At 65.1% G+C, this 21,763-nt stretch overlaps 2 protein-coding genes across 2 annotated transcripts in view; one reads left to right on the forward strand and one right to left on the reverse strand.

Moving 5' to 3' along the window:
• The window catches only part of LOC123017899 (zinc finger protein 777-like), a 9,917-nt gene extending 887 nt beyond the window's left edge, over positions 1-9,030 (forward strand). The window contains exons 2-6 of the mRNA XM_044419554.1: positions 565-927; positions 3,150-3,273; positions 4,046-4,159; positions 5,630-5,770; positions 8,054-9,030. Coding sequence (XP_044275489.1) covers positions 565-927; positions 3,150-3,273; positions 4,046-4,159; positions 5,630-5,770; positions 8,054-9,030 — 1,719 coding nt within the window. The remainder of the gene's footprint in view (positions 1-564; positions 928-3,149; positions 3,274-4,045; positions 4,160-5,629; positions 5,771-8,053) is intronic.
• A 4,251-nt stretch (positions 9,031-13,281) lies between these two features.
• Positions 13,282-20,705, reverse strand: LOC123017900 (zinc finger protein 398-like). Its single transcript, XM_044419555.1, has 6 exons — positions 20,588-20,705; positions 18,280-18,666; positions 17,504-17,630; positions 16,352-16,465; positions 15,616-15,729; positions 13,282-14,615 (listed from the first exon to the last, which is right to left on the reverse strand). The coding sequence occupies exons 1-6, from the start codon at positions 20,627-20,629 to the stop codon at positions 13,282-13,284; spliced, it is 2,118 nt and encodes a 705-aa protein (XP_044275490.1). The 5' UTR covers positions 20,630-20,705.
• Positions 20,706-21,763: the final 1,058 nt, after the last annotated feature.

A 21,763-nucleotide genomic window follows, 5' to 3' on the forward strand; every position in this document is an offset into this window, starting at 1 on the left:
GGCGCGCCTGGTGCGAGGGCCGCGCGCGCCCCGGGGCCCTCGCCTCGCCTCGCCTCGCCTCGCCTGCTTCCCCGCGGCCCCGGAGGGAGAGGGAAGGGGGCGGCCCCGCGCCCGCATCCCGCGCCGCGCCCCGCGGGGCAGCAGGCGCGGCGCGTCCAGGGGGCGCCCTTTCCGTCCGCACGTTCGCTGCCGCGCTGGTCTCCTCGCGAGGAGGGCGATCGCCACCGCTTAATGCGACTCTGCAGCTGCGCGGCGCAAAACTGCACGGCCAGCCCCTGACCAAGGCACCCCCCCCGCGCGCGCGCAGCTCCTCTCCCCCTAAAACGAGGCTCGCCCGCGCTTGCGCTTGCGGCGTGCCCGAAGTGCCTGGGCGAACAGGGCTGTTCCCATTGCTCTCCCCCCACCCCCCCAGGACCGGTGGGCAGCGCCCGCCGTGACCCCCTCGGACCGCCTCCCTTGCGGCTGCGGGGTTTGAAAGCCCCGGCGGGCCGCGCGCTGGTGGGAAGGGCGCTTTGCCTGCGCCCCGGCGGCCTCCCGCAGCCTCGCTCCCTTTGTCCTCGCCAGCAGGAGGGCGACTTCCGGGGGCCGCCGCCGGCCTCGGAGTGGCCGGTGGGCCCGGGGGCGGAGGCGTCCACGTGGGCCCTGGTGGCGGCGCTGCAGGCCGTGGAGAGCAAGGTGGACGCCGTCGCCGTGCGGCTGCTCAGCCTGGAGGGGCGCACCGGCGCCGTCGAGAAGAAGGTCTCCGAGTGCGAGCGGAGCGAGGTGGAGCTCGGCGCCCCGCCGGAGGGCAGGTGGGCCGCCCTGGGCACCCTCGTCCAGGGCTACGGGCAGCTGCAGCGGCGGCTGGAGAGCATGGAGAACCTGCTGAAGAACCGCAACTTCTGGATCCTCCGCTTCCCACCCGGCGCCGGTGGAGACGCTCCAAAGGTGGGGAGCGGGCGCGGAGCAGGGCCGTCCCAAGGAACCGGGCGGCGCTGTGGGTGCTGGACTGCGTGGCCCCCATCCCGGGCCAGCGGCTGGGGACCCCTCGGAAGACCCGGGGGGCCGAGCTGCAGACCTGGCCTGCCTCGGCCCTTTGACTAGCTCCTCACCCAGAGAAGGGGAATGATAGTCACATATTTTGCAGGGTTTTCTTCACTGTCAGGCCTGAAGCCTGTGAAAGAGTTTGAATTAAAATGAGGCCAGTAACTCCTAAGGCCGCAACCCAAGCCACCCTTGTTCAGGAGTAAATCCCAGTGGAAGCCGTGAAATGCACTCTGTGCAGACCTGCGTGTTCTGGATTGTGCAGGAACAGCTGCTGCCACTCGGGCGGGCGCAGGAGGTGGTGACGCAGGACTCTTCCCTCCCCATATTTCGCGGCACCTGTAGGGTCTGGAGTCTTTCGGAGACTCTGCCACGCATGTTCTCCATTTGACTGTCCTCCAGCAAAACAGTCCAAATGATAATAATTAGCTGCAGCAGCACACGCTTGTTTGTGTGAAAATGTTCTTAGAAGTTTAAAGAATAGCTGTGAGCGCTCAGCTTGAGCGGCGCCTTCCGTCTGGGGTTTGATGGCGTTTTGGCTGGTGGGAATGAGATTTGGCCGTGCCCAAGAGCACGGCGATTCTGCGCTGGCCGTGGGGTTTCATTTTGTGCATTAATTCCATTTCTGCACATTTCTGAAGCTCTCCCAACAACATTTTATGCACAACAATAAAATGCAAAATCGCGATGCAATAAAACGAACAATGAAATGCACGTCGCATTTCAACATTAAAATGTACAAAATTTAAAACAGCATTTTTGGCAAATGGAGCAGTTACAACAAATCCAGGTGTCTCCACAGGTGCTTTAAAAGCCTGTGGGCAGGAAGCCGGAGGGACGGCTTCCCTCGATGGGAAAGCCCTTCTCCTGCGAAGCACGGGGGAGGCGCTTGTGGGCCCAGTGGCCCCGAACTCACGTGCAGATGCCCAAGCCAGCCGCCGGGAAAGGGCCTGGAACAGCATCCGGGTTACCTGGGAATTCTTCGCGTGTTCCGGAGTGTTTAGCACGATCGAGTGGGCAATGGCGAACGCATTTCAAATTCGGGCATCGTACTTCCCACGCACCACCCCGCAAATCTTGCAGCGGCCCTGTGAGCTCGGGCCGCCTGGGAGAGCGGCAGGCGCAGGTCCCTGGTTCAGGACGGCCCAGAAGTGCAGCAGGGGCGAAAAGCACAGCCACTGGGCCGAGGGGCTCCGAGCGGCTGGGACTGACCCCGTGCACGGGCTGCCGCATGTTTCAAGCCCCTCCCCTGGGTGCCGCCATTGACCACGAGCAGCGGGGCTCCTGGAGTTGGTTTTTGGCTTGCCGCGCCTGCTTACGGCTCTCTAGCATCTGACCCGTGTGGCTCTTCCGTTGAGCAAATCTGGCCAGCCCTGGACGAACGCCTTTCCCAGCTTGGGCCCCCCGTGCCTGATGGAGCCCCTCCCGCAGTCTGGGCCCGCCTGGAGCCCACCTGCCGAGGGAGGCCTGGGAGGTGGTAACCAGGGGAAGGGCCTTCCCGGTGGTGGCCCCTGCGTTGTGGAATGATGAGCCACTGAGGCCTAGTCGGGGTCATCGCTGTCATTTTGGGGTTCTGGCTTGAGAGCGTTATTTGCTGTTCTGCTCCCAGGGACCGAATAGCAAGTAACAGAATAGAGAGTAACGGGCAGCTCTCTTCTTCCGGGCAACTTCCTCATCGGAGCAGCATTTGGCTGCTTAAAGTGTTGTAAATGTTGTATTATCCTGAATGCATGGCTCGCCATTTCTGTGAACTGCTTGGAGAGCCTCAAGCATTGGGCAGTGCAGAAGCGAAACGGAGTCAAACGGAGCGGATCGATGCGGCTGGTGCCCCTCGTGGCTGAGCGGGGACTGGGACCCGCTGCCCTGGTGGGTGCCTGGCCAGTGGCGTGCGGTGCGCGCCGTGCGTCTCCTCAGCTCCACGCTCTCCGGCTGCGTTGGAGCAGCACTCCCGTCACTACCAGCAGCTGGCTGGGGACGGTAGGAGCTGTAGTCCAGCGCCTTGCAAGGGCAGGCAGGAGGGTGGGGCGTGCCGCTGGCCTGCCGGGCCGGTGTCCCGAGCCGGCTGGCCCGTCCTCGCGTGCTCGGCATGCCCCTGGCCCTAACCCTTTGTTGCTGCTGGGCTCCAGGTGCCGCCCGCCTCGGACGACAGCGCCAGCTTCTCCCAGGAGGAGTGGGAGAGACTGGAGGCCTGGCAGAAGCAGCTGCACGCGAGCGTGGCGAAGGGCGGCTACGAGCACTTGATCTCCCTCGGTAAGCGCCTCGCCTCGCCTCGCCTCTCGGGGGCGGCCTCTGCCGTGGCCCTCGCACGCGTGCGCCCGCCCTCTGGGGCTCTTTCCCGTGATGCGCACACCGCGAGCGCCACTCATGCGTGGGCCTTTCCGCCTTGCGCGGCTGCCCCAGAGCAAGCTGGGGATCATCGTCCTGAGCTGGTACTGCAAGGGCTGGGCTTGGACAGCCCCACAGGACTGGCGTTCCCCAGATTCCACGGGGGGGCGAGGCACAAGAGAAGGGCTTGTCCCGTGGCACGGGGGGCTTGTAGCCCCGGTGCGGGGCAGGTGCTCTCCTGCGTGTCTGGGGCAAGAGGTTAGCTGCAGCCGTTGGGTCCGATGGTGTGCCCTGTGGCTACCGAAGCCGGACTGGGGAGGGGGGCCGGGACCGCTCCGGCACCCGCAGCTACGCGTGGCAGCTTTCGTGGCTTCCGCGTCCGCCCTGGCCGAGAGCCAGGTGCCCAGCAAAGGCCAGAGACAAATCCGGCCCGGGGTGGGGGCACCGGGTGGCTTGACTGCCTCGCACACGCGGCCTTGGGCACCTCTTGAAGGGCGGGTATGAATTCCGCTTGGTAAAATACACCAGGACAACGTAAGGATGCACCTCTGCTCAAGAGTGGCTGGAAGAGGGGCGGGACCCCTTCTGCAGGGCGAACCGAGTCCCCTCTTTTTGGCAAGCCTTTGCGCTCAGCGAAAACAACGCCGCCCTCTAAACCGAGCGCTGCTTTCTCTCCCCTCCTCCTTCCCCCAAACAGACTACGCAATCGCCAAGCCAGAAATCCTGTCCCAGATCGAGCGAGGGGAACATCCGTGCGCCCACGGCGAGCACGACAGCCCTGCAAGGGAGCACCCCGGGGAGCGCTGCCTGGGTGAGGGTCTGCGGAGAGGCCTGTTCGGGTAACCGCCTGGGGGCCGTTCCAGGGGGTCCTTCACTCTGCCTTTGGGGTCCGGTTCCTTTCCCGCTCGGCAGCCTCCTTCCCCCATCCCATCCCAGACTTAGAAACATAGAAACAGAGCGAGTCAGAAGGGGTCTCCCGGGCCATCTAGTCTGACCTCCAGCACCAGCCGGTTCTGCTCACGACATGCCCACCGTGTGGACGTCCAGCCTATCCTTGAGCACCCTCACCGATGGGGCCTCAACCACCTCCCAGGGAAGCCCATTCCACGCCCTCGGGGTCCCGACTGTCAGGAAGTGCTTCCTGGCATCCAAATTGAACCTCGGCTCCCTGAGCTTGGCTCCCTTGGAGCGCGTCCTGCCTTCCTCTGCAGGGGAGAACAGGGCTCTACCCACCTCCGTGTGACACCCCCTCACATACATGACTTGATGGATTTGTGGTACCTGTGTGAGGTTGCCTAGTCCGGAAGGCACTTTCTCCGCACTTTCTCCGCTCTGGCGTCCGTCACGTGTTCGGAGTGGGGTGCTGGCTGGGGCGGGAGGAGGCTGCAGCCCGGCACCGCGCTGGAGAGCAGCAGGCAAACGAACGAACGAACGAATGCCACATGTGCTGTAGCTTTGCGCATTGCGCATTGCTTGGGGCACTTCGGATGTCAGCCGTTCATACACGTTGCTGAGTACATAACCGAAAGGAAGGAAACTGCCGGAGGGAGAGTTGTGCTGCAGTCAAAGCCACTGGGGCCCAATTCTGTGGCTGCCCGGGGTGTTTCCGGGAGCTGCAGGCCCTTCTCTGCCCAAACATGTCCAAAGACACCCGGAGAAGCTTCCTCACAGCCAGAGCAATGCGGCAGTGGGACCGGCTGCCTGGAGAGGTGGGGGGCTCTCCCGCACTGGGGACATTCAAGGAGAAACTGGACAGCCACCTGAGTGGGGCGGTGTGACGTGGAGTCCTGCAACAGCGGGGGTGGACTGGATGGCCTTCATGGCCCCTTCCAGCTCTTCTGATGTTTGATTCTAAGGTCGTGCCCTGAGTCGGCCATGGCACTGTGTGGAAAGACCCGCACCGCGTGTGTTCACGCCCGGAGGTCCCATGCTTGCGTTTTCCCCTCCTGCTTTTCGTTGGGTGCCCCCGTCTTCCAGGCTGCACACTGGCGTGTGTGTCTGTTTACCACAAAACCGAGAAGAGACCTTGGTCTGTCAAGATGAGCGCGTTCGTCCTGGCACAAGCTTTCGCGGGCCATGGCAGGCGGCTCTGCTTTGGGCCTGGGGGGCTTCGGCTTCCCCAGCCTGGGCAGTCGCTGGCGGCGGGCAGGGGCATGCGCTGCTCAGATGGGTGCTTTGCACCGCCAGACTCTCGGGAAACCCTTTGCGGAGAGCGCGCGCCCCAGTCCTGGTAGAGTTCAGGAACTGGCGGCAGCCCCGAACCGACTCCCTCTTGCTGCAGGAGCCACCGCTTCCGCCTTCGAAATGGCCTCGCAGATCAAGCAAGAGATGGACCCCTTCGGTGACATGGAGGAGGAGGAGGAGGAGGAAGAGGAGGAGGAGGGGGACAGCCGGGCAGACGCTGGAGGGGAAACCAGCTCAGGTGGGTGACCAGCTTATTTTATTTTATTTTTATTTATTGATTGATTTATATCCTGCCTTTTTCCTACAAAGGGCTCAAGGCAGGTACATCTCCTCCATCTTATCCCCACAACAACACCCCTGTGAGGTAGGCTGGGCTGAGAGTCTGTGACTGGCCCAGAGTCACCCCGTTGGCTCTGTGGCTGAGCGGGGACTCGAACCCAGGTCTCCTGAGCCCCAGTCCCAGGCTCTGGACCACTGCACCACACGGGCTTAGAGGGACTTGGGGTGCTTTCTGGGAAGCCAGCCAAGCTGCCGCAGAAGTGAGCCTGTGCTTGCATCCCGGCAGGGCCCCCGACTGCCCTTCTGGGAAGGGCTTTTAAATGCCTCCAGAACAGGCAAAAGCGGGGGGCAGGGGGGCATTGCCTGCAGTGCCTACAGTGTGAACCCCCCCCCCCCGGTGCAGGGGGGGAGTGACGGGGGGGGGCAGGTTCATGGGGGGGGGATCTTTGCCTTTCCCTCCCCCAAAAGAAGGAAAACCCGGGGGGTTAGCAGGGGGGGGGCCCCCCGGGCCCCCCCCCCCCACAATTTGCGCCGTGGCCCCTTCAGCCCGCCCTGGCCGGGGGCCACCGGGCCCTTCTCGGAACCACACAAGGATGGGACCCGTCCCACCGTCCGCCGGGCCCTTTTCCTGCTTCTGGCTCTCCCTCTCTGTGCTTCGTGGGTTGAGGGCCCCTTTCCTTTGTCCTGGCCCAGAAATATTACAGGGCCCCCCCCCCGCCGCAATCTGGGCCCCTCTGTGCTGATGGAGGATGATGGGCATTGTGGCCCATCACACCTGGAGGGGCCCAGGCTGGCAGGGGCTGCGCCGGCAGCTGCATCGCAGCATTGCTGCCAGTTTGACACCCCCCCACAACGCAAGAGCACCCCCTTCCCCTTTGCCATGGCCCTGCCCGCAAGGGAGCTCCCCTCGCTCAATTCACACATTCGCTCCCCCCTGGCCTGCCCCATTTCCATGTGGGGTGCTGCCTTTCCCCCGTCCACCCTCCTCTGGTCATTCCCACACTGCTTTCTCATCGTTCCAGTCCTTCCGCAAATTCCCACTTTCGGCCAGGCCCCTGCACACACCGCCTTTCTCGCCCCCCACAGGGTCAGCCTTCGACTGTATTCTCCTGGGGGCAGGGACCTGTTGGCTTCGCAAGAGGCAGGAGTGCTTTCTGTTCTCACCGGCGGCTTTTTCGTGCCTCGGTCGTCCAGGACGCCTGCATGCGCCCACAGTCGGCCTCGCACCTGGGAGGGCTTCGCAAGACCTCCTCCGAGGGTCCTGAGCGAGGTCACCATTAGGCCGGGGGGGGGGAGCACTGGGGAGCCCGGGAACTTGCTCGCTGCCCTTCGGCTCGTGGCGGTTCTGCTTTCGGCTCCATCAAGTGCCCTCTGCACCCGGCCCCACGTGGCTTGCGGGTCCCCTGCTCACAAGCGGGTTAGTCTGCATGCCGCCGCAGCCTCAGCGATTGCCCCCCCCCCCCCCGCGGGGCCCCCCAGCCGGGGGCCTCCCCGCCCCGCCCCCCCCCCCCCCCGCAACCATTCCCGGCTCTAGCAGCTTCTCCAGAGCGAAGCGGGCCGCCTTGCCGCACGATCAGAGCAGAGTCCGTCGAAGCCACGTTTCTGTCCCCACACTGGCCAACTGGCTACCCATGGGAGCCCACGGGCACCAGCATGGCACTCTCATGCCCATGTTCCCCAGCGATGAGTGTACGTAGGCACACTCCTCTGGCCCCCGAGCTCGCAAATGGCCAACAGGGCCTGCAGCTTCTCCACCACCATCCATTTCGCAAAGCCCATTACAGCCCTCGGGTGGGAACAGCTGCCATTTGAAAGGAGTCATTCTGGGAAGTTCGTCCGCATCCATTTTAATGTGCTCAGTGGTACATTCATTTTTTAATACAATGCCCATGTGTCAGGGGAAAGCCCCTTTGTAACTAGCCGAAAAGGACGTTGTCGCTTTAATCTCTGTTGTTGTGACATGTTGTCGAGCGGCGATCCTGCGAACGCGGGCTCAGCTCTTGCAAACTGTTTATCCCTACTAGGAAAACCGTCTGCTAATTTTAGAACATGTGAACTTTTCTATAGTGTTACCTAGGAAGAACAACTAAACTACGACGGTGGTAAAAATCTAAAGAGCATCCATAGAAAATTGCACGGGAAAGGGGAAGTGTCTCGTGGCGGTTTCAGTGGAGTATTTTGGCCCAGCGTGGCGCTGCGGGCAGAGTGGTGCCTTTAACAGTGACGGCTGTTCTGATTGCAGTTGACGGCTGGCTGCTGAACCCAAGAGCGGGTGGCTCCGGAGAGCCGGAGTGCCCCTGGACGTCCGCGGAGAGGACGGAGGAGGCCTTCCCGCCCGAGGAGAGCGGCTGCAGCAGTCCGGGGCCCGAGCAGGCTTTGGGGTTCCCCGCACCCACCACCCCCGGGATTCCGGAGAGGGCGAGCCGGGCCGGGCCCGCCGGGGCTCCGCCGGAGCAGCCGTTCCTCTGCCACGACCGCGGGCGCTGCCCGGGCCGCGGGGAGCTCCTCGCCCGGCCCGGGCGCCCCCCCGCCGGCGAGCGGCCCTACGCCTGCCAGGAGTGCGGCAGGGCCTTCGTGCACCAGTCGACGCTGACCGCACACTACCGCACGCACACGGGCGAGAAGCCCCACGCCTGCGCCGAGTGCGAGAAGCGCTTCGCCCGCCTCTCCACCCTGCTGGAGCACCGGCGGACCCACACGGGCGAGAAGCCCTACGCCTGCGCCGAGTGCGGGAAGCGCTTCAGCCGGCTCTCCACCCTGGTGGAGCACCGGCGGACCCACACCGGCGAGAAGCCCTACCAGTGCGCCCGCTGCCACAAGAGCTTCACCCGCCTCGCCAACCTGACGGTGCACCAGCACACGCACGCCGGCGAGCACCTCTACGGCTGCACGCGCTGCGGGAAGCGGTTCCCGCAGAAGGCCGGCTTCCTCAGGCACCTGCGCGGCCACGCGCGGGAGCAGCTGTACCAGTGCCAGGCCTGCCCCGAGCGCTTCGCCTGCCCCTCCGGGCTGCTCCGGCACCAGATGGGCCACCTGGGCGGGGGCCCCGAGAGCCTCGCACCCCCGGGGGCCCGGGCCGTGGAGCGCCCCTTCCCGTGCCCGGCCTGCGGCAAGGCCTTCCGCTCCCAGCAGGGCCTCCGGCTGCACCAGAGGAGCCACGCCGCTGGCATGGGGGCCAACCGGACGCTGCCACGCGTGAAAACGGAGGACGTGGGGTGAGAGGGGGGCCCCCCAGCTCCCTTCCGCGGGCCCTTTTCTTGAGGCCGGGCAATGTTGCTGCGTGGCCCCCGCGAGCCTGGGCACCCTTCCCCGGCAGGGTTGCCTGCCCTGGCAGCCGGTTCTGCCGCCCAGAACCCCACGAGGGATCTTGGCGGGGCCATCTGTGGGGCGAGGGGAGCACCCGGACGCCCCGCATGCTGCATCGCTCCCACGGCCCGTCTGCCCCTCCCCCGCCTTTCCCCTGTCAGTGTCCCCCAGTGTGTTGGACTGCAACCCCCATCATTCCCAGCCAGCTGGCTGGGAATGATGGGGGTTGCAGTCCACCAGCTCCGGAGGGCACTGGCTGGCTTGTCACCCGGGGCTCCCAGAACCAGCACGGACAGCCTGGGACCTCTGAGGAACTGGGCCACTGACCTTCCCCAAGCCAGCCGCCCTGCATGGCACACACACGGCCCCCAAGTCCCCTTGGTCCCCGGAGCTTGGCCTGGAGGCAGCCTCTGCCCTGCGGACTCGAGAGAGAGCTCCTCCAGTCTTCTGGAAGCTCAGCTCATGGAAGTGGCCTCCACCAAACATGCGGGGGTTCGCCCCCCACCCCCCGCTGTAGCTGACACCACCTAGCGGGGACTCCCAGCTGCTCGTGTCGGGTTCAGGGTGGGATGAGGGGCCTGCAGCAGCTGCTTTGGGATGGTGCAAATAGGCAGAAGTTTGCTTTTGCCAGTCTTTTCGGGCAACTAAATCTGGTGGAATTAACCGGCGAGTTGGGCATGTGTCTGGGACCTGTTAACTTGTTGTCCGACTTGGAGTGCTGAAAGAACTCAAATGTTACATCATGGCCTTCTTACAAAGGTGCACAACATTTCCCCAAGATCAGCCTTTGTACGAGAGGCCTGGAGAAGGGCCAACATAACACCGATTTTTACAAAAGTGACCTGAGGTGTGCGAGGCGATGAGCTTAATGTCTGTTCAGGGCGCTTGGTGGAAAGTGTGATCAGAGGAGGACTCCGCAGGGGCAGAGAGGGACAAGCCCGGCTGCAACCGAACCGGCACGGCTCCTGCAATCCTGCCTCCCTAACCTATGAGTCCTTTGGACGGGGCGATCCGGGAAGCGTCGTTTACTCGGCCTTCCAGACACGTCTGACAAAGTCCCTTGCCAAAGGCTCCTGAGCAAACCAAGCCATTGCATCCTAAAAGGAGTGCAGCGGGGCCCCTTATGGGTCAGGAACTGGTGAACGAGTGGAAGGCAGACCGGGAGTGAGTGGCCGCTTCTCCCGGCGAGGGGTGCAAGCAGCCGTCCTGCAGGCGTCGAACGGGACCGAGGCTTTTCAACCGATTCAGAAACTATCTGGGGTTAGGAGGCAGTCGGGGTCGCTGCTGGCACCAAGCTGTTCAGGGTGGCAAACACCAAAAGGGATTGTGAGGCGCTGCAGAGACGACCTGGACCTGCTGCCCCCCCCCCCCCATGGCTGCCCTCCATCGCCCAGAGAGATGGAAGGGGCAGCAAGAGCAGCTTCCCATGCGAGGTGGGGACGTGGTCTCCCAAGGGGACCCTCGGCGACAGCTGGCCGATCCACCGGAGCTGAACGAGAGCAACTTTCTCCTGCTGCGAGCACCAGACCAAGAGTCCCGAGGACCCAAGATTTTGTCCGATGCAGCTTTAAAGAACGCGCCCTGCATCCTGATTTGCTTGCCAAGGGAAATCCAGAGGTTTCTAAGCCACATGGAGGGCAGCGCCTACCTTGATGGCCCCTTCTCAGCCCACCCAAAAGGCCCTCTGCATGTGCTCAAGTGAGGCCTTGCCTGTGGCCGCTCCAGGCATGAACCTGGTCATGAGAGAGGCTTCAGAGCAAACCCCGGTGGCTCTGGCCCGTTTCCAGCTTTTGGGAGGAGGTGCCGTTTGATTCTCTGCTGGGGGCGCCGCTTGGTGGTGCTTCCGGACCAGAAGCTGGCCAGTGAAGGCAGAATCTCGGGGCTGAGGCTTTCTCGCGAGGAAACGCTGAGCTGTGGCCATGCAGCCACGCGCGCCACTGAAAACCCGGAGTTCCTATCGCGGCCGCCTCCCACGGAAGGCAAGCTCGCCGGTATTCCTGTTTTGCCAATACAAAGCGTCTACTGACAACGAATCAGCTGTGCTGCCGGTTTCTCTCCGAATTCCATGCTCTGGGAATCTGGTGGCTGGCCGGGAAGGGGGGCCGCAGTCCCGCACCCTGGAGAGCACGCTCTGGGGAAAGGCTTGCTGGCGTGGGCAATGGCAGGGCCTTTCCGACATTTGGCCTGCACCTCCCATCAGCCCCAGCCAGCATAGCGAGTACTGTGGAGTCACGGGTGCTGCAGGGCGAGGCATCGGGTGGGTGGGAGGACAGGGGCCCCTCCTGGGTTAAAAGCTTTGGCCTGCCAAGCCCCCGGAGCAGCACAGGTCCCGGCCACCCTTTTCGCCAGCCGTGGCTCATCTCTGCCCTCCGCCACACGGCCTGCTCCACCCCCCCTTCCAAGTCCTGGAAAGGAAAGTACACCCAGACCACTGTTCCCCAGCCTTGATCTGTGGGACTGTCACTCCCATCATCCCTAGCCCCCATGGCGCTTTCTGCCCATTCCAAAGGCAGGTTTTAGGGTGGGCTCCAGTCTTTCGCCCTGAAAGGCACACGCAGGCTATAGAGCAACTATCCAGGGAAGGATACAAAAAATTTAATTAATGCTTCCCTCTTTCTTTGTAAAAGCTAAAAAGTGGAACCGCCATTTCTGCAGTTGGTGCTGCTGGAAAAAAGAAAACGTCCCAGGCCAGGCTCTGGTCCCCAGGGCGCTGCTCCCGCTGCAGCGGAGCCTTGGGGCCGAGGCAGCGGCCGGGGATTTGGGCCGTGTGTCCGGAAAAACCTCGGCCAGCGCCTCCAGCAACCCCCTCCATCTTTGGCTTCTTGGGCTGCTGCGCCTCCCCCTGGGCTCCCTCCAGCGCCCTTTTGGCCAGCGACGCAGCGGGGCCAGGGGGAGCAGGGGGCAGCCCTCTTGCTGTGGGGCGCAGGCCGAGCGGCCAGGCCCGGGGAGCCCTCCAGCCCGGACAGATTCCCTCAGAGCGGCTGAGTGGGCGGGGGGCACAGTCGACAAGAGGGAGGCCCCCCCCCCCCCGGGGCACAGAACAAGGCCGGTGGCGCGGTGTGTTCCAGGCAAGCTGTCCCAGAGCCGGCAAGGTTGGCGGTGGGCGCCCGGCCGGCCAGGCACCGACTGAGCAAGGAGCGCACGCCGGAGCGGTGCCCTGCCTGCGGGAGCAAAGGCTGGAAGTGCCCCGGGGAGGCCCGGCCGTTTGGCAAGCAAATGATTGAGGGAGCTGTCGGCTGGCTGGCTGCCCCGCGTGCCATGGGGCTTGGGGGGGCTTGGCCCCTCTCTGGACAGAAGCAGTGCAGCTGCCCCCAGCTGGTGCAGAGCCCTGGTCCGCATCGCCCGGGGGGCTGGCCCTGTGGCTCCCGGGGCCCTTCTCAGCTGGGATGGGGGCTGGGCCCAAGCCCTGCCCCACAGCCCCAGCCCAGGAGCACCCGCTCCCTGCTTGCCTTTGGGCCACACTGGACGCTGCCGCAGGCCGGCGAGAAAGCTCCCTGGGACCCGGTCTGCTTGGGGTTCTGCGCCCCTCCGTCTCCCGTGCGGGCCTGGAAGACTCGGTTTTGTGCTTTTTAAGGGGCCCTTTCCGCACTTCCCCAGGCAAAGTGCTCGACAGCCTCTTGTCCTTGTGGGAGGCCCGTGTGGCAGGTGAGGCCGAGGGGGGCGGGCGAGCGGGCGGAGACTGACCCACCTGCGCTCACGCAGCGGCCCGTCCAAGCTGCCGGGCATCAGACGGCAGCCTGGCTTCACTCCCCCAACCCACACACCTCCGCTCAGTTCCTGTGAACACCTGCATCGCGCAGGTAAGGCTCGTCTTCCGTCTGCTCTGGACAGGTGTGGCAGGACGCCGGGAGTGCCCGAGGGGTGCCGGAGCAGGCAGCCGCTGGCCGACGTCTCGATTTTGCCCGCCAACGAAATCCCACGGAAAGGCAGTTTGCTGTAGCAACTCGGGAGCACTCCAGACCGTCGCAGCCGCCCGAGCATCGGGTCTCGGGGGGCAACCGCAGCCCCCGCCCGGGAATGCCTCACCCGCCGGCCCCCCGCCAACCCTGGCGGAAGCGTGGCCGACGACGAGTCCAGACGGGCCCAAATGTCTCCAACCGATTCGCCGCCCCGTTCCTCGGCCCGCCAACGCATCCCCGGGGGCGCTTCCGCGTCGGCCCGTCCTCAGGTCCCGCTGGGAGGGGAGGCTGGGAAGACGGGCGCCTTCTCCGCAGCGGGGCTGCCGGGCGCGAGGGCCTGCCCCGGGCCGGCCGCCTCCGGGGGCGGCTGGGGGTCCCCGTGGCTGCGCAGGTGCTGCTTGAGCGACTGCTTGTAGCGGAAGCGCTTGCCGCAGCGGGGGCAGGCGTAGGGGTTCTCGCCGGTGTGCATGCGCTGGTGCTCCAGCAGGTACTTGCGGCGGGCGAAGGTCTTGAGGCACTCGGTGCAGCGGTGGCGCCGCTCGCCGTTGGCGTGGCCGGCCTGGTGGCTGACGAAGGCCTGGGCGTGGCCAAAGCTCTGCCCGCACTCGCGGCAGGCGTACAGCTTGGCCCCGGCCTGGTGCACGCTGCTCTGGTGCTTGACCAGGTGGTGCGCCCGCACGAAGCGCTTGTCGCACTGCCCGCAGCGGTAGGGGCGCTCGCCCGTGTGGATGCGGTAGTGGTTGGTCAGCTTGGACTTCTCGGCGAAGCGCTTCTCGCACTCGGGGCACTGGTAGGGCTTCTCGCCCGTGTGGGTGCGCGAGTGGTCGTCCAGGTGCTGCTTGCGGATGAAGGTCTTGCCGCACTGCGGGCACTGGAAGGGCCGCGGCCGCTCGCGGTGCGTCTTCTGGTGCACCACCAGGCTGGACTTGCGGTTGAAGGCCTTGTGGCACTCGGGGCACTGGTGGGGCCGGTCGGCGTGCACGGCCCGGTGCCGCGTGAGCTGCCCCTGGTGGCTGAAGCCGCAGCCGCACTCCGGGCACACGAAGGCGCTCTCGCCCTTGCCCGCCGCGTGCGTCTTCTGGTGGATGAGCAGGCTGGTCTTGAGGCGGAAGCTCTTGGGGCACAGCGAGCAGGCGTGCGGCCTCCCCGCGGCCTGGGGGAACGCCGGGTCGCCCGGGCCGCCCTTGAAGTCCGGGCCCGCGAAGGGGTCCGTGGCCGGCGGGCCGCCAGGCTCGGCCAGCGGCACGGCCCCGTCGCCGAGCACCCCCTCGCCCAGGTGGGCCCTCTGGTGCAAGGCCAGCTGCTGCTCGCAGGGGAAGGGCTCCCGGCACTTCGGGCACTGCAGGGGCTCCGGCCCGGGGCAGGCCTCGGGCGGGGGGCCCTCGCGCTCCCTCTGGGCGGCCTCTTCCGGCCTCTGGGCGAGCAGGGCGGCTGTCTGCCCCGGGGGGCCGTGGCCTTGCGCCTCGCAGGGCGCCTCCGGCTTCGGGACACGGAAGACGTCTTCGCCGGGGAGCCCGGGCAGCATCCCGTGGCCGGGCAGGGCTGGGGTGGGCGCCCCCCGGAGGGTCTGCCCCTCGCTCTTGATCAGCGTGCTGTCATCTGAAAGGGAACTTGTGACCGTCAGCACACCCCACTGGGAGGAGGCGAGGGGGCGGAAGCCCGGGCCCAGCGCTGCAGCCACGCCGCGGCCAAGGAATTGCCCCGGCCCGAAACAGAAGCATCGTGGCTCTTCCGGAGAGGCCAGTCTGGCCAGGACACCTTCCACCTGAGCACGCACAGGGCCGCCCCGAGAAATGGACTGGTTCGCTCTCTCAATGCTATTTTCTCTGTCAATGAATGTTTGCTTTTTGGGGGCACATTGAGAACACGAGTTCCATTGCAGACAAGGCACTCAAAGGACTCCGGCTATGCTGGAGGCCGAGTCCCCGGAAGCGCGGCAGAATTAATCTGGGGGAGAAGCCCACGAAAAGAGTGGCACGCGGCCCGTCTGGCGGCAGGGTCAGCGCGGCCGGGCGCCTGCCGAGACCCCTGGAGTGGCTCCTCGCTGCGGCCCGGCACCTGCTCCCGTCCCCTCTGCCCCTTGGCCAGGCCGCAAGGGCAGCGGGGGGGGGGGGGGGCTTGCGGGGGGTCCCAAAGCCCACAGCTGCCCTGTGCAGGGCTGGGGGACATCCATCTCCAGAGCCGCGGCAGAGGGCCGGGGGGCCACCAGAGCCGTGTCTGCTGGCACTGGGAGTCTCCCCGTCAGCACACGGGGCTGGACGTTGGCCGTGGGTCGTGGTCACGAGCTCCCTGAACGCGCTGGGCTGGCCGCAGGCCATTTTGGGCCACCACTGCCGGAGAGGCCCATGTGCCTGAGCTGCAGGAGGCTCGGTCCAGATGCCCCAACTTGGCACCATAGCCATCTTGACAGGGATGATGGTGGCTGTAGTCCAGCACACTGAGAGGGTGCTACGTTGGGGGACTAACGCAGTATGGGGGTGCCTCGGATTACAGAAACGACCGAGATTAAATGGCCATGGAAAGATAAACCGGTGGTTTGGAAATGGGCCAGCACCGGGAGAACCCAGTGAGAGGCCGCTCCGGAAAGCAGGGCACTCACCGTAGCCCAGGGCGTGGGGGATCCCTCTCCCCAGGTCCCACTTCCCCTTGCCGAGGGGCTCTTCCTGCTTGATCCAAGACAAGAGGTCCTCCTTGGACGCCAGGGGCTCCATGTCTGGAAAGAGAGGCACAGGCTGCACCGGGGGCGCCGGGCGCACCCACGTCCTACAGGCAAGCTGCAACGCGGCAACGCAGGGGAGCCAAAATCCGGCAGGGCGGAGGCTGGCGAGGCGAGGGGAGGCGGCCGTTCCCCTGGGAAGCCCCGGCCAGCAGGCTCGGCCACGGAGTCCGCGGCCCAGCCGCCTTCCACCAGCCCCACCCGCTGCGCCTCTGCAGCTGGGAGTCCGTGCTGGAGTCCGACATTCCAGGACACGGGCGCTGGGCACTGCATGGGCACCGTGGCCCATTCATGCAGGACAGCCGCCCAGCCCGGAGCCCCCTGGTGCAGGCAGAGCGCCCCACCTGCGGAACTCCTGCCGGGCATCCGGAGGGCCGCCGCCTGCTGGCGCGGCCCCTGCGAGGCCAGATTCAGCCCTCCAGTCCCTCGGGGAGGCCGGCGGTGCTCTGGGGACCCACGGCCCTTGCGCCCCCCCCCGTTTCCACACTGCAGCTCAAGTCGGCGCTTTCTTGCAAGGGCCACAAGCTGTGCGGCCGTGCCGGGTCCGCTCAGGAGGAGGCCCATCGGCTCAGGAGGAGACGCTTTCGCGGCTTCGCTCCCCGGCCCGGATCCCACGCACCTGTCCTGGGCTCCGCGGGAAAGCCCTTGTCCCCCACGAAATCCTGGTCCGCCATGCGGGGGGGCTCCGCTTGCTCCATCGGGGGGAGAACGTCGCCTTTGGAGATGGCGGCATCTGTGTCGATGGATCAGAGAGCAAAGTCGGCCAGGGCAGGGCAGCCTTCCCAACTCACCTCTCCCGACAGGCTGAACGGGAGTCGCCCTCCAACCAGTCCGGGGGGCGCCAGCAGAGGGTGGCAAGCGGGGACGCGGGCGAGCCCCCGGTGGGACATCTCGGGGGCCATTTCTGGGTGGAAGGTGACGCAGGAATACCTTTCTGAAGCAAAATCACATGCTGAAAACAGACCCCCAAATGGGGGCGGGGGAGGCCTGGGCCAATGCTGGGCAACCAGGAGTGTCTCACTGGCATGGCGAGGGGAAGAACCAGGGGGCACAATGTGGGGGTGGGGTGGGGTGGGGGGCCAGCCACGGGGAACGGGGCCACCGCGCTGAGTCCCTTTGCAGCGTTTCCCCCAGCAGCCTCCTTCCATGCCCAGACAAACACCCAGCACGCTCGCTCCACCAGCACCGGACGCGCTCATCTCGGAAGCTGCAAGAGCACGGCACAGCTGCCGGGGGGCCTGTGCCTTTCCTGGGGAGCCGGGACACCCGCCCATCAGAGGAAACCGCCCTTGCTGGCCCCCGGAGCCATGCCCCTCACCGCACGGGGATGGCTGACCCCCCAGCAGTCCCGTACCTTGATTCAAGGCGCGCGAGGGGCCACGAGGACATTTGGGGCTGTCCCCGGAGACGAGGGGTCCAGTCCCTCACGCTGGCCTGGAAGTTCCCCTTCAGATTTACAACCTCAAGGAATCGGGGGGGGGGGGGGCGGAAAACAATTCCTAGGCCAGGCTCAAAGCAGGATGGGTTGCTGCCCTTGGTAAACTGAGGCACGTGCAGGCTCCATCCCCCACTTCCGCACAATTTCAGCCTCCCGGTTTTCGGAGGAATCGGGGGTTCGCCACTTGCTGTCCCCACCTGAGCCTCGGGGAGCCCTTCACACAAATGGCCACGCAGCTTCTCCCGGGGCGCTGCTGCAGCCACACACCCAGGGGCTGAGCAAAGACGGGGCGCATGCGCACGTCCGGCCAGAAAAGCAGCCCCCGCCTCTCACCCAGCGAGACCAGCGGCTCGTAGGCCCCCCTGGTGATGTTCCTGTACAGCTCCTTCTGCCACTCCTCCAGGCTGGTCCACTCCTGGGCGGAGAAGTTCACCGCGTCGTCAGAGAAAGTCACAGGGACCTGCAAGCAGAGGCACGTCACCGCTGCAGCCGCCCCGCCCCGGAGGGAAGCCGGACCGGACGCCACCCGCGAGCCGCACAGCTGGGCGGCGCCAGGTTGGGGAGGGTCCCTCAGACGGGGCGGGGTGCCAGCAAGGCAGGCTTTGGACCTGGGCTCCCAGAAGGCCCGGCCCGCGGGAGCTGAAGCCACGGCAGCAGGCACTCCCCTCCGAGGCAACGCCCGGCCAACGCGGCCACGGGCAGCTGCTGGCACGGGGAAGGACACGGGTCTGCTGCTGCCGTGACCAGCATCCTCGCGGGCCCCGGAGCGCGCCCAGGCTGCCCCCGGCCCAGCTCTCCCCAGAGGAACCCCCCACGCACAGGAGCGTCAACTCCCACAGGGGGATGGCTCGGGCCAGCGGAGACAGCAGGCTCTCCCGGCCCCCCGGCCGAGAGGGCTGAGCCTCCCCCTGTGCAGACCCCCCTCTGCCCCCTCGAACAGAAGTGGGGTCTGGGGCAGCCTCGCACGCATGGTGACCGCCAGCGGCCTTGCCCTGGAGCGTGAGGGGAGCCGCAGCAGACACCTCTGAAGGGCGCCACGGGGGAGGCCACGCAGTGCCGGGGCCCACGTCACGCCCGTGCCCATCCGGCCCGCAGGTCTCTGCGTTTACCTTGGGAGTCTCCCCCTTGGGGCCCAGGGGCAGCCGGAGGATCCAGAAGTTGCGGTTCTTCAGCAGGTTCTCCATGTTCTCCAGCCGCCGCTGCAGCAGCCCGTACTCCTGGATGAGGGTGCCCAGGGCGGCCAGGTGGTTGCTGAACTCGAGCTCCGTCTTCTCGCATTCGAAGATCTTCTTCTCAGCCGTTGCCGTCCGCCCTTCCAGGTTCAGCAGCCGGGCGGCGTAGGAGTCGACCTTGCGCTCCACCGCCTGGATGGCGGCCACCACGGTCCACAGGGAGATCTCGGCGGTCGGGTAGATCTCTCTCTCGGCGGCTTGGTCAAAGAGGGCGGGGGGCTGGAACGACGCCAGGTGCTGGGGCTCCACGTCCCACTCCCAGGCCTGTGGGCAAAAAGGGATCCATTCGGACTGTGGCCAAGTGATGCGGCTTGGTGAGGAAGGCCTGGCAGGGGCCAGCTGGCAAGAGGCGCCCAAGGGAGATCAGCAGGGGAAAGGGAGGCCAAGGCAGGGGAGGGACCGATGGGTCATGGGGCAACAGACGCAGCTCCCCAGGCCTGCTGCCCTCCCTATTGGTTAGAAACATAGAAACAGAGTGAGGCAGCAGGGGTCTCCCGGGCCATCCAGTCTGACCCCCGGCTCCAGCCAGCTCCGCTCATGACATGCCCACCATGTGCATGTCCAGCCTAGCCTTGAACACCCGCACCAATGGGGCCTCACCCACCTCCCCTGGAAGCCCATTCCATACCCTGGGGGTCCGAATCGTCTGGAAGTACTTTCTGACATCCCAACTGAACCTTGGTTCCCTGAGCTTTGTTGGACTGCAACTCCCAGCATTCCTTGCCAACCCACGTGGGAAGGTGCCAGGGAGGAGACTGAAAAAGCCCGTATCGCATAATCCCAAGTCCAGCAGGAGCCTGGTGCTGGTTCATCCACTCCTGTTAATTCGTGAGGTCTTGCTCTTCTATTTAGCATTTATAAGTCACTTACATTAGGAGACTTTTCAAAGTGGGGTAGAAAACAATACAGTGTAAGATCATGCTTATTTACAGAAGGCAAGGTTATCTTTCTAAGAATGCGTGTTGGAAAGAATCTGCTTTCAGTGGGCTGAAAACCCCAGAGAGATGCTTGTTCTCTGATCTGACTTGGCATGGAGCTCCGGGGTCAGGGGGCACGAGGATACTCATGGCCTCATTCCAAATGATGACAGGGCAGATCTGCCCCCAGGAAGGTGTCACCGAAGAGTGTGGTGACCAAGCAAGCTCTCGGGGGCCTCTCGCCCCGGCCTGGGGCTGCTTCGGCCTTTTGTGAACAAGCACCAGACTGCCAAAACCCAGCGTGGCAGCCAAGAGGCAGACCGTGTCATTCCACCAGCATGGATACGGCAGACTGACAGGCCGTCTGAATCCAGACATGCGCAAAAGCTTCTGCTCTCAGGGGCGCCCCATCGCCGCCGCATCTTCCAAGCAACGGCCTGTATGGAGACAGACACGCAGCTTCTGTCTGGAGATGGGGAAATGAGCGGTTCTGGCAGAAAGCGGCTCGTAGCCGGACCGCTGAGCATTCTGCACCTCGGCCCGCTTGCTTGGCTGGGTCAGCTGGAGCGCTGCACCGTCCCTCCAGCAGATCCCCTGTGCTGCGACTGTACGATCAGCTGCACCACGCAGGGAGAGAGGATTCCTCTGTCTGTCTGACCTCTAGATTGTCCAACAGCTGCTGAAGCTCTCAGGGCAGCTGATGGCCACGATACAGCCGGAACCACCATCCCTTTCCATAGTGCAAGATTTTAAAATCCCACGTTTAAACATTTGGGTGACGGGGAATCCTGCCTAGGTGCGAGGAAGGGTTGACCTTCCTGGCCTTCTAAGCCTTCTTGCCCCAGGAAGGAGCTGGTTTGTGGGAGCAGGCAGGACTTCTGGCCCTTCAGAGTCTCCACTGCGTGAGGCAGAAGAGAAGTTGCAAACATCCCCCAGCAAAAGGCACCAGTGCCCAGTCCGGCCCGTGCTCCGAAGGACACGCAAGCGCATCTGGTCTGGCCTGCTTACTGGGATGCGCTTTTGTAACCTTTCTGCCGTTTCTTTGGGTCTGGAGTGAGCATGTGACATGCTCATGCATGCTTTCTTTAACTGCTTAATCATACAGGAATTGTGTTATGTGTTATTGATCGAGAGAATGCCTCTCATAAATGAACCAATAGGGCTGAAATGGGGCTGCGTTTTCTGGGGGTGTCAATTAAAACAAACACACAGGCATTTTCTGTCGTGTAAACTAAACTCTGCACCAAGAGGAAGCAAAATGTCGCAACCTTTGTGACATGAGGTGGCCTGGTCCACAGGAGGAAGAGCATTTTGGGGGACCATCCTGGCCAAGGAATGCTGGAAACTGTAGTTTTTTCTGTCTGAACGGAGTGTCAAATCTCCAGCCCAGTGGGAAACAAACTCATTCCTTCTCCAGAGAATTAGGCACTGCTCACCCACCCTGAAATCATTAAAGCCGGAATTGTTGGAATGCCGAATGCCATGCGTTTCACTCCTGTGCGTTCCGGTCACACGACTGCCCTCATCGGTGGGCAGGACGACACCTTCGATGCCATCCGTAAGGGGGTCCAAACGGTGCCGGCACCTGGACCGGCTTGCCCGCTGTCCTGGAACTATGAAACCTCCGTAGGGAGGGACACATGGCCCAGGACCCCCTTCTGGAGCGCTGCGATGCCTCGAGAGCACCTGAGAATCCCCTCTGTCCGTCCCTTCGTCTTTGCCCGGCGGTGGGCGGCCCTCTCCTCCCGGCAGTCGTTTCCCCGAGGAGGGCTGCCGGACCCCTGCGCTGCGGCTCCCAGCGGGGTGGAGAGACCCGGCGAGGCGGAGGGCACACCGAGCCACCTTGCACCGGCCGATCCAGCCCAGCCAGGCCTGCCGTCGCCCGCAGCGGCTCCCCGGCGTCCCCCACGAGATGCTCTTGCCCCCCTGCTCCGTCCAACTGGGGCGGCCCCGGCCCCCCCTCCCCGGTCCTCAATCCGCCAAGGCTGCGGGACTTTCCGGAAGGCAGATTGAGGTGGGACATCAGGGAAGCCCCTCCTGGGCCCACAGTCAGGCGGCGCAAGCGGCTGCTCGGGGCTGGGGGCTCCATGTCTCGGGGGCGAGGGGCAGGGAGGGGCAGCCGGGAGCCGGATTCTGCGGGGGGCAGCGGCCTGGCCTCCCTGCCCCCCCCCCACCCCTGGGATTCTGCAGCTGAGCCCTGGCACTCCTGCGCGCGAGGCGCGTGAGCCGGGCTCGCACTCTGCACATGCTCGCCGGCACCCTATGCGGCGCCCCACTGGGCACGCTTCCAGCGCCGAGAGGCGCTCCCTTCGCACCCCCGCCCCACGCAACGCGGCGGCCCGGGTGGCCCCTGCCCTCCGCAGCAGGCCCGAGGCCAGCCCGCCGCCCCCGCCGCGGGTCCAGCCCCCGGGCCCCCGCGCCTGGCCGGGCCCGGGCCCCGCGCC

The sequence above is a fragment of the Varanus komodoensis genome, unplaced genomic scaffold (assembly GCF_004798865.1).
Source record: "Varanus komodoensis strain SLA01 unplaced genomic scaffold, ASM479886v1 scaffold104, whole genome shotgun sequence".
Lineage (NCBI taxonomy): Eukaryota > Metazoa > Chordata > Lepidosauria > Squamata > Varanidae > Varanus > Varanus komodoensis.

Bases quoted from the DNA above. Each gene is read 5' to 3' on its own strand.
- LOC123017900 (XM_044419555.1), bottom strand. From the start codon at position 20,629: ATGCTCTTCCTCCTGTGGACCAGGCCACCTCATGTCACAAAG. The intron at 18,667-20,587 runs GTTGCGACATTT...TTTTGCCCACAG, and splicing joins GGCCACCTCATGTCACAAAG to GCCTGGGAGTGGGACGTGGA. The intron at 15,730-16,351 runs GTGCGTGGGATC...CTCTCTTTCCAG, and splicing joins TCCCGCGGAGCCCAGGACAG to ACATGGAGCCCCTGGCGTCC.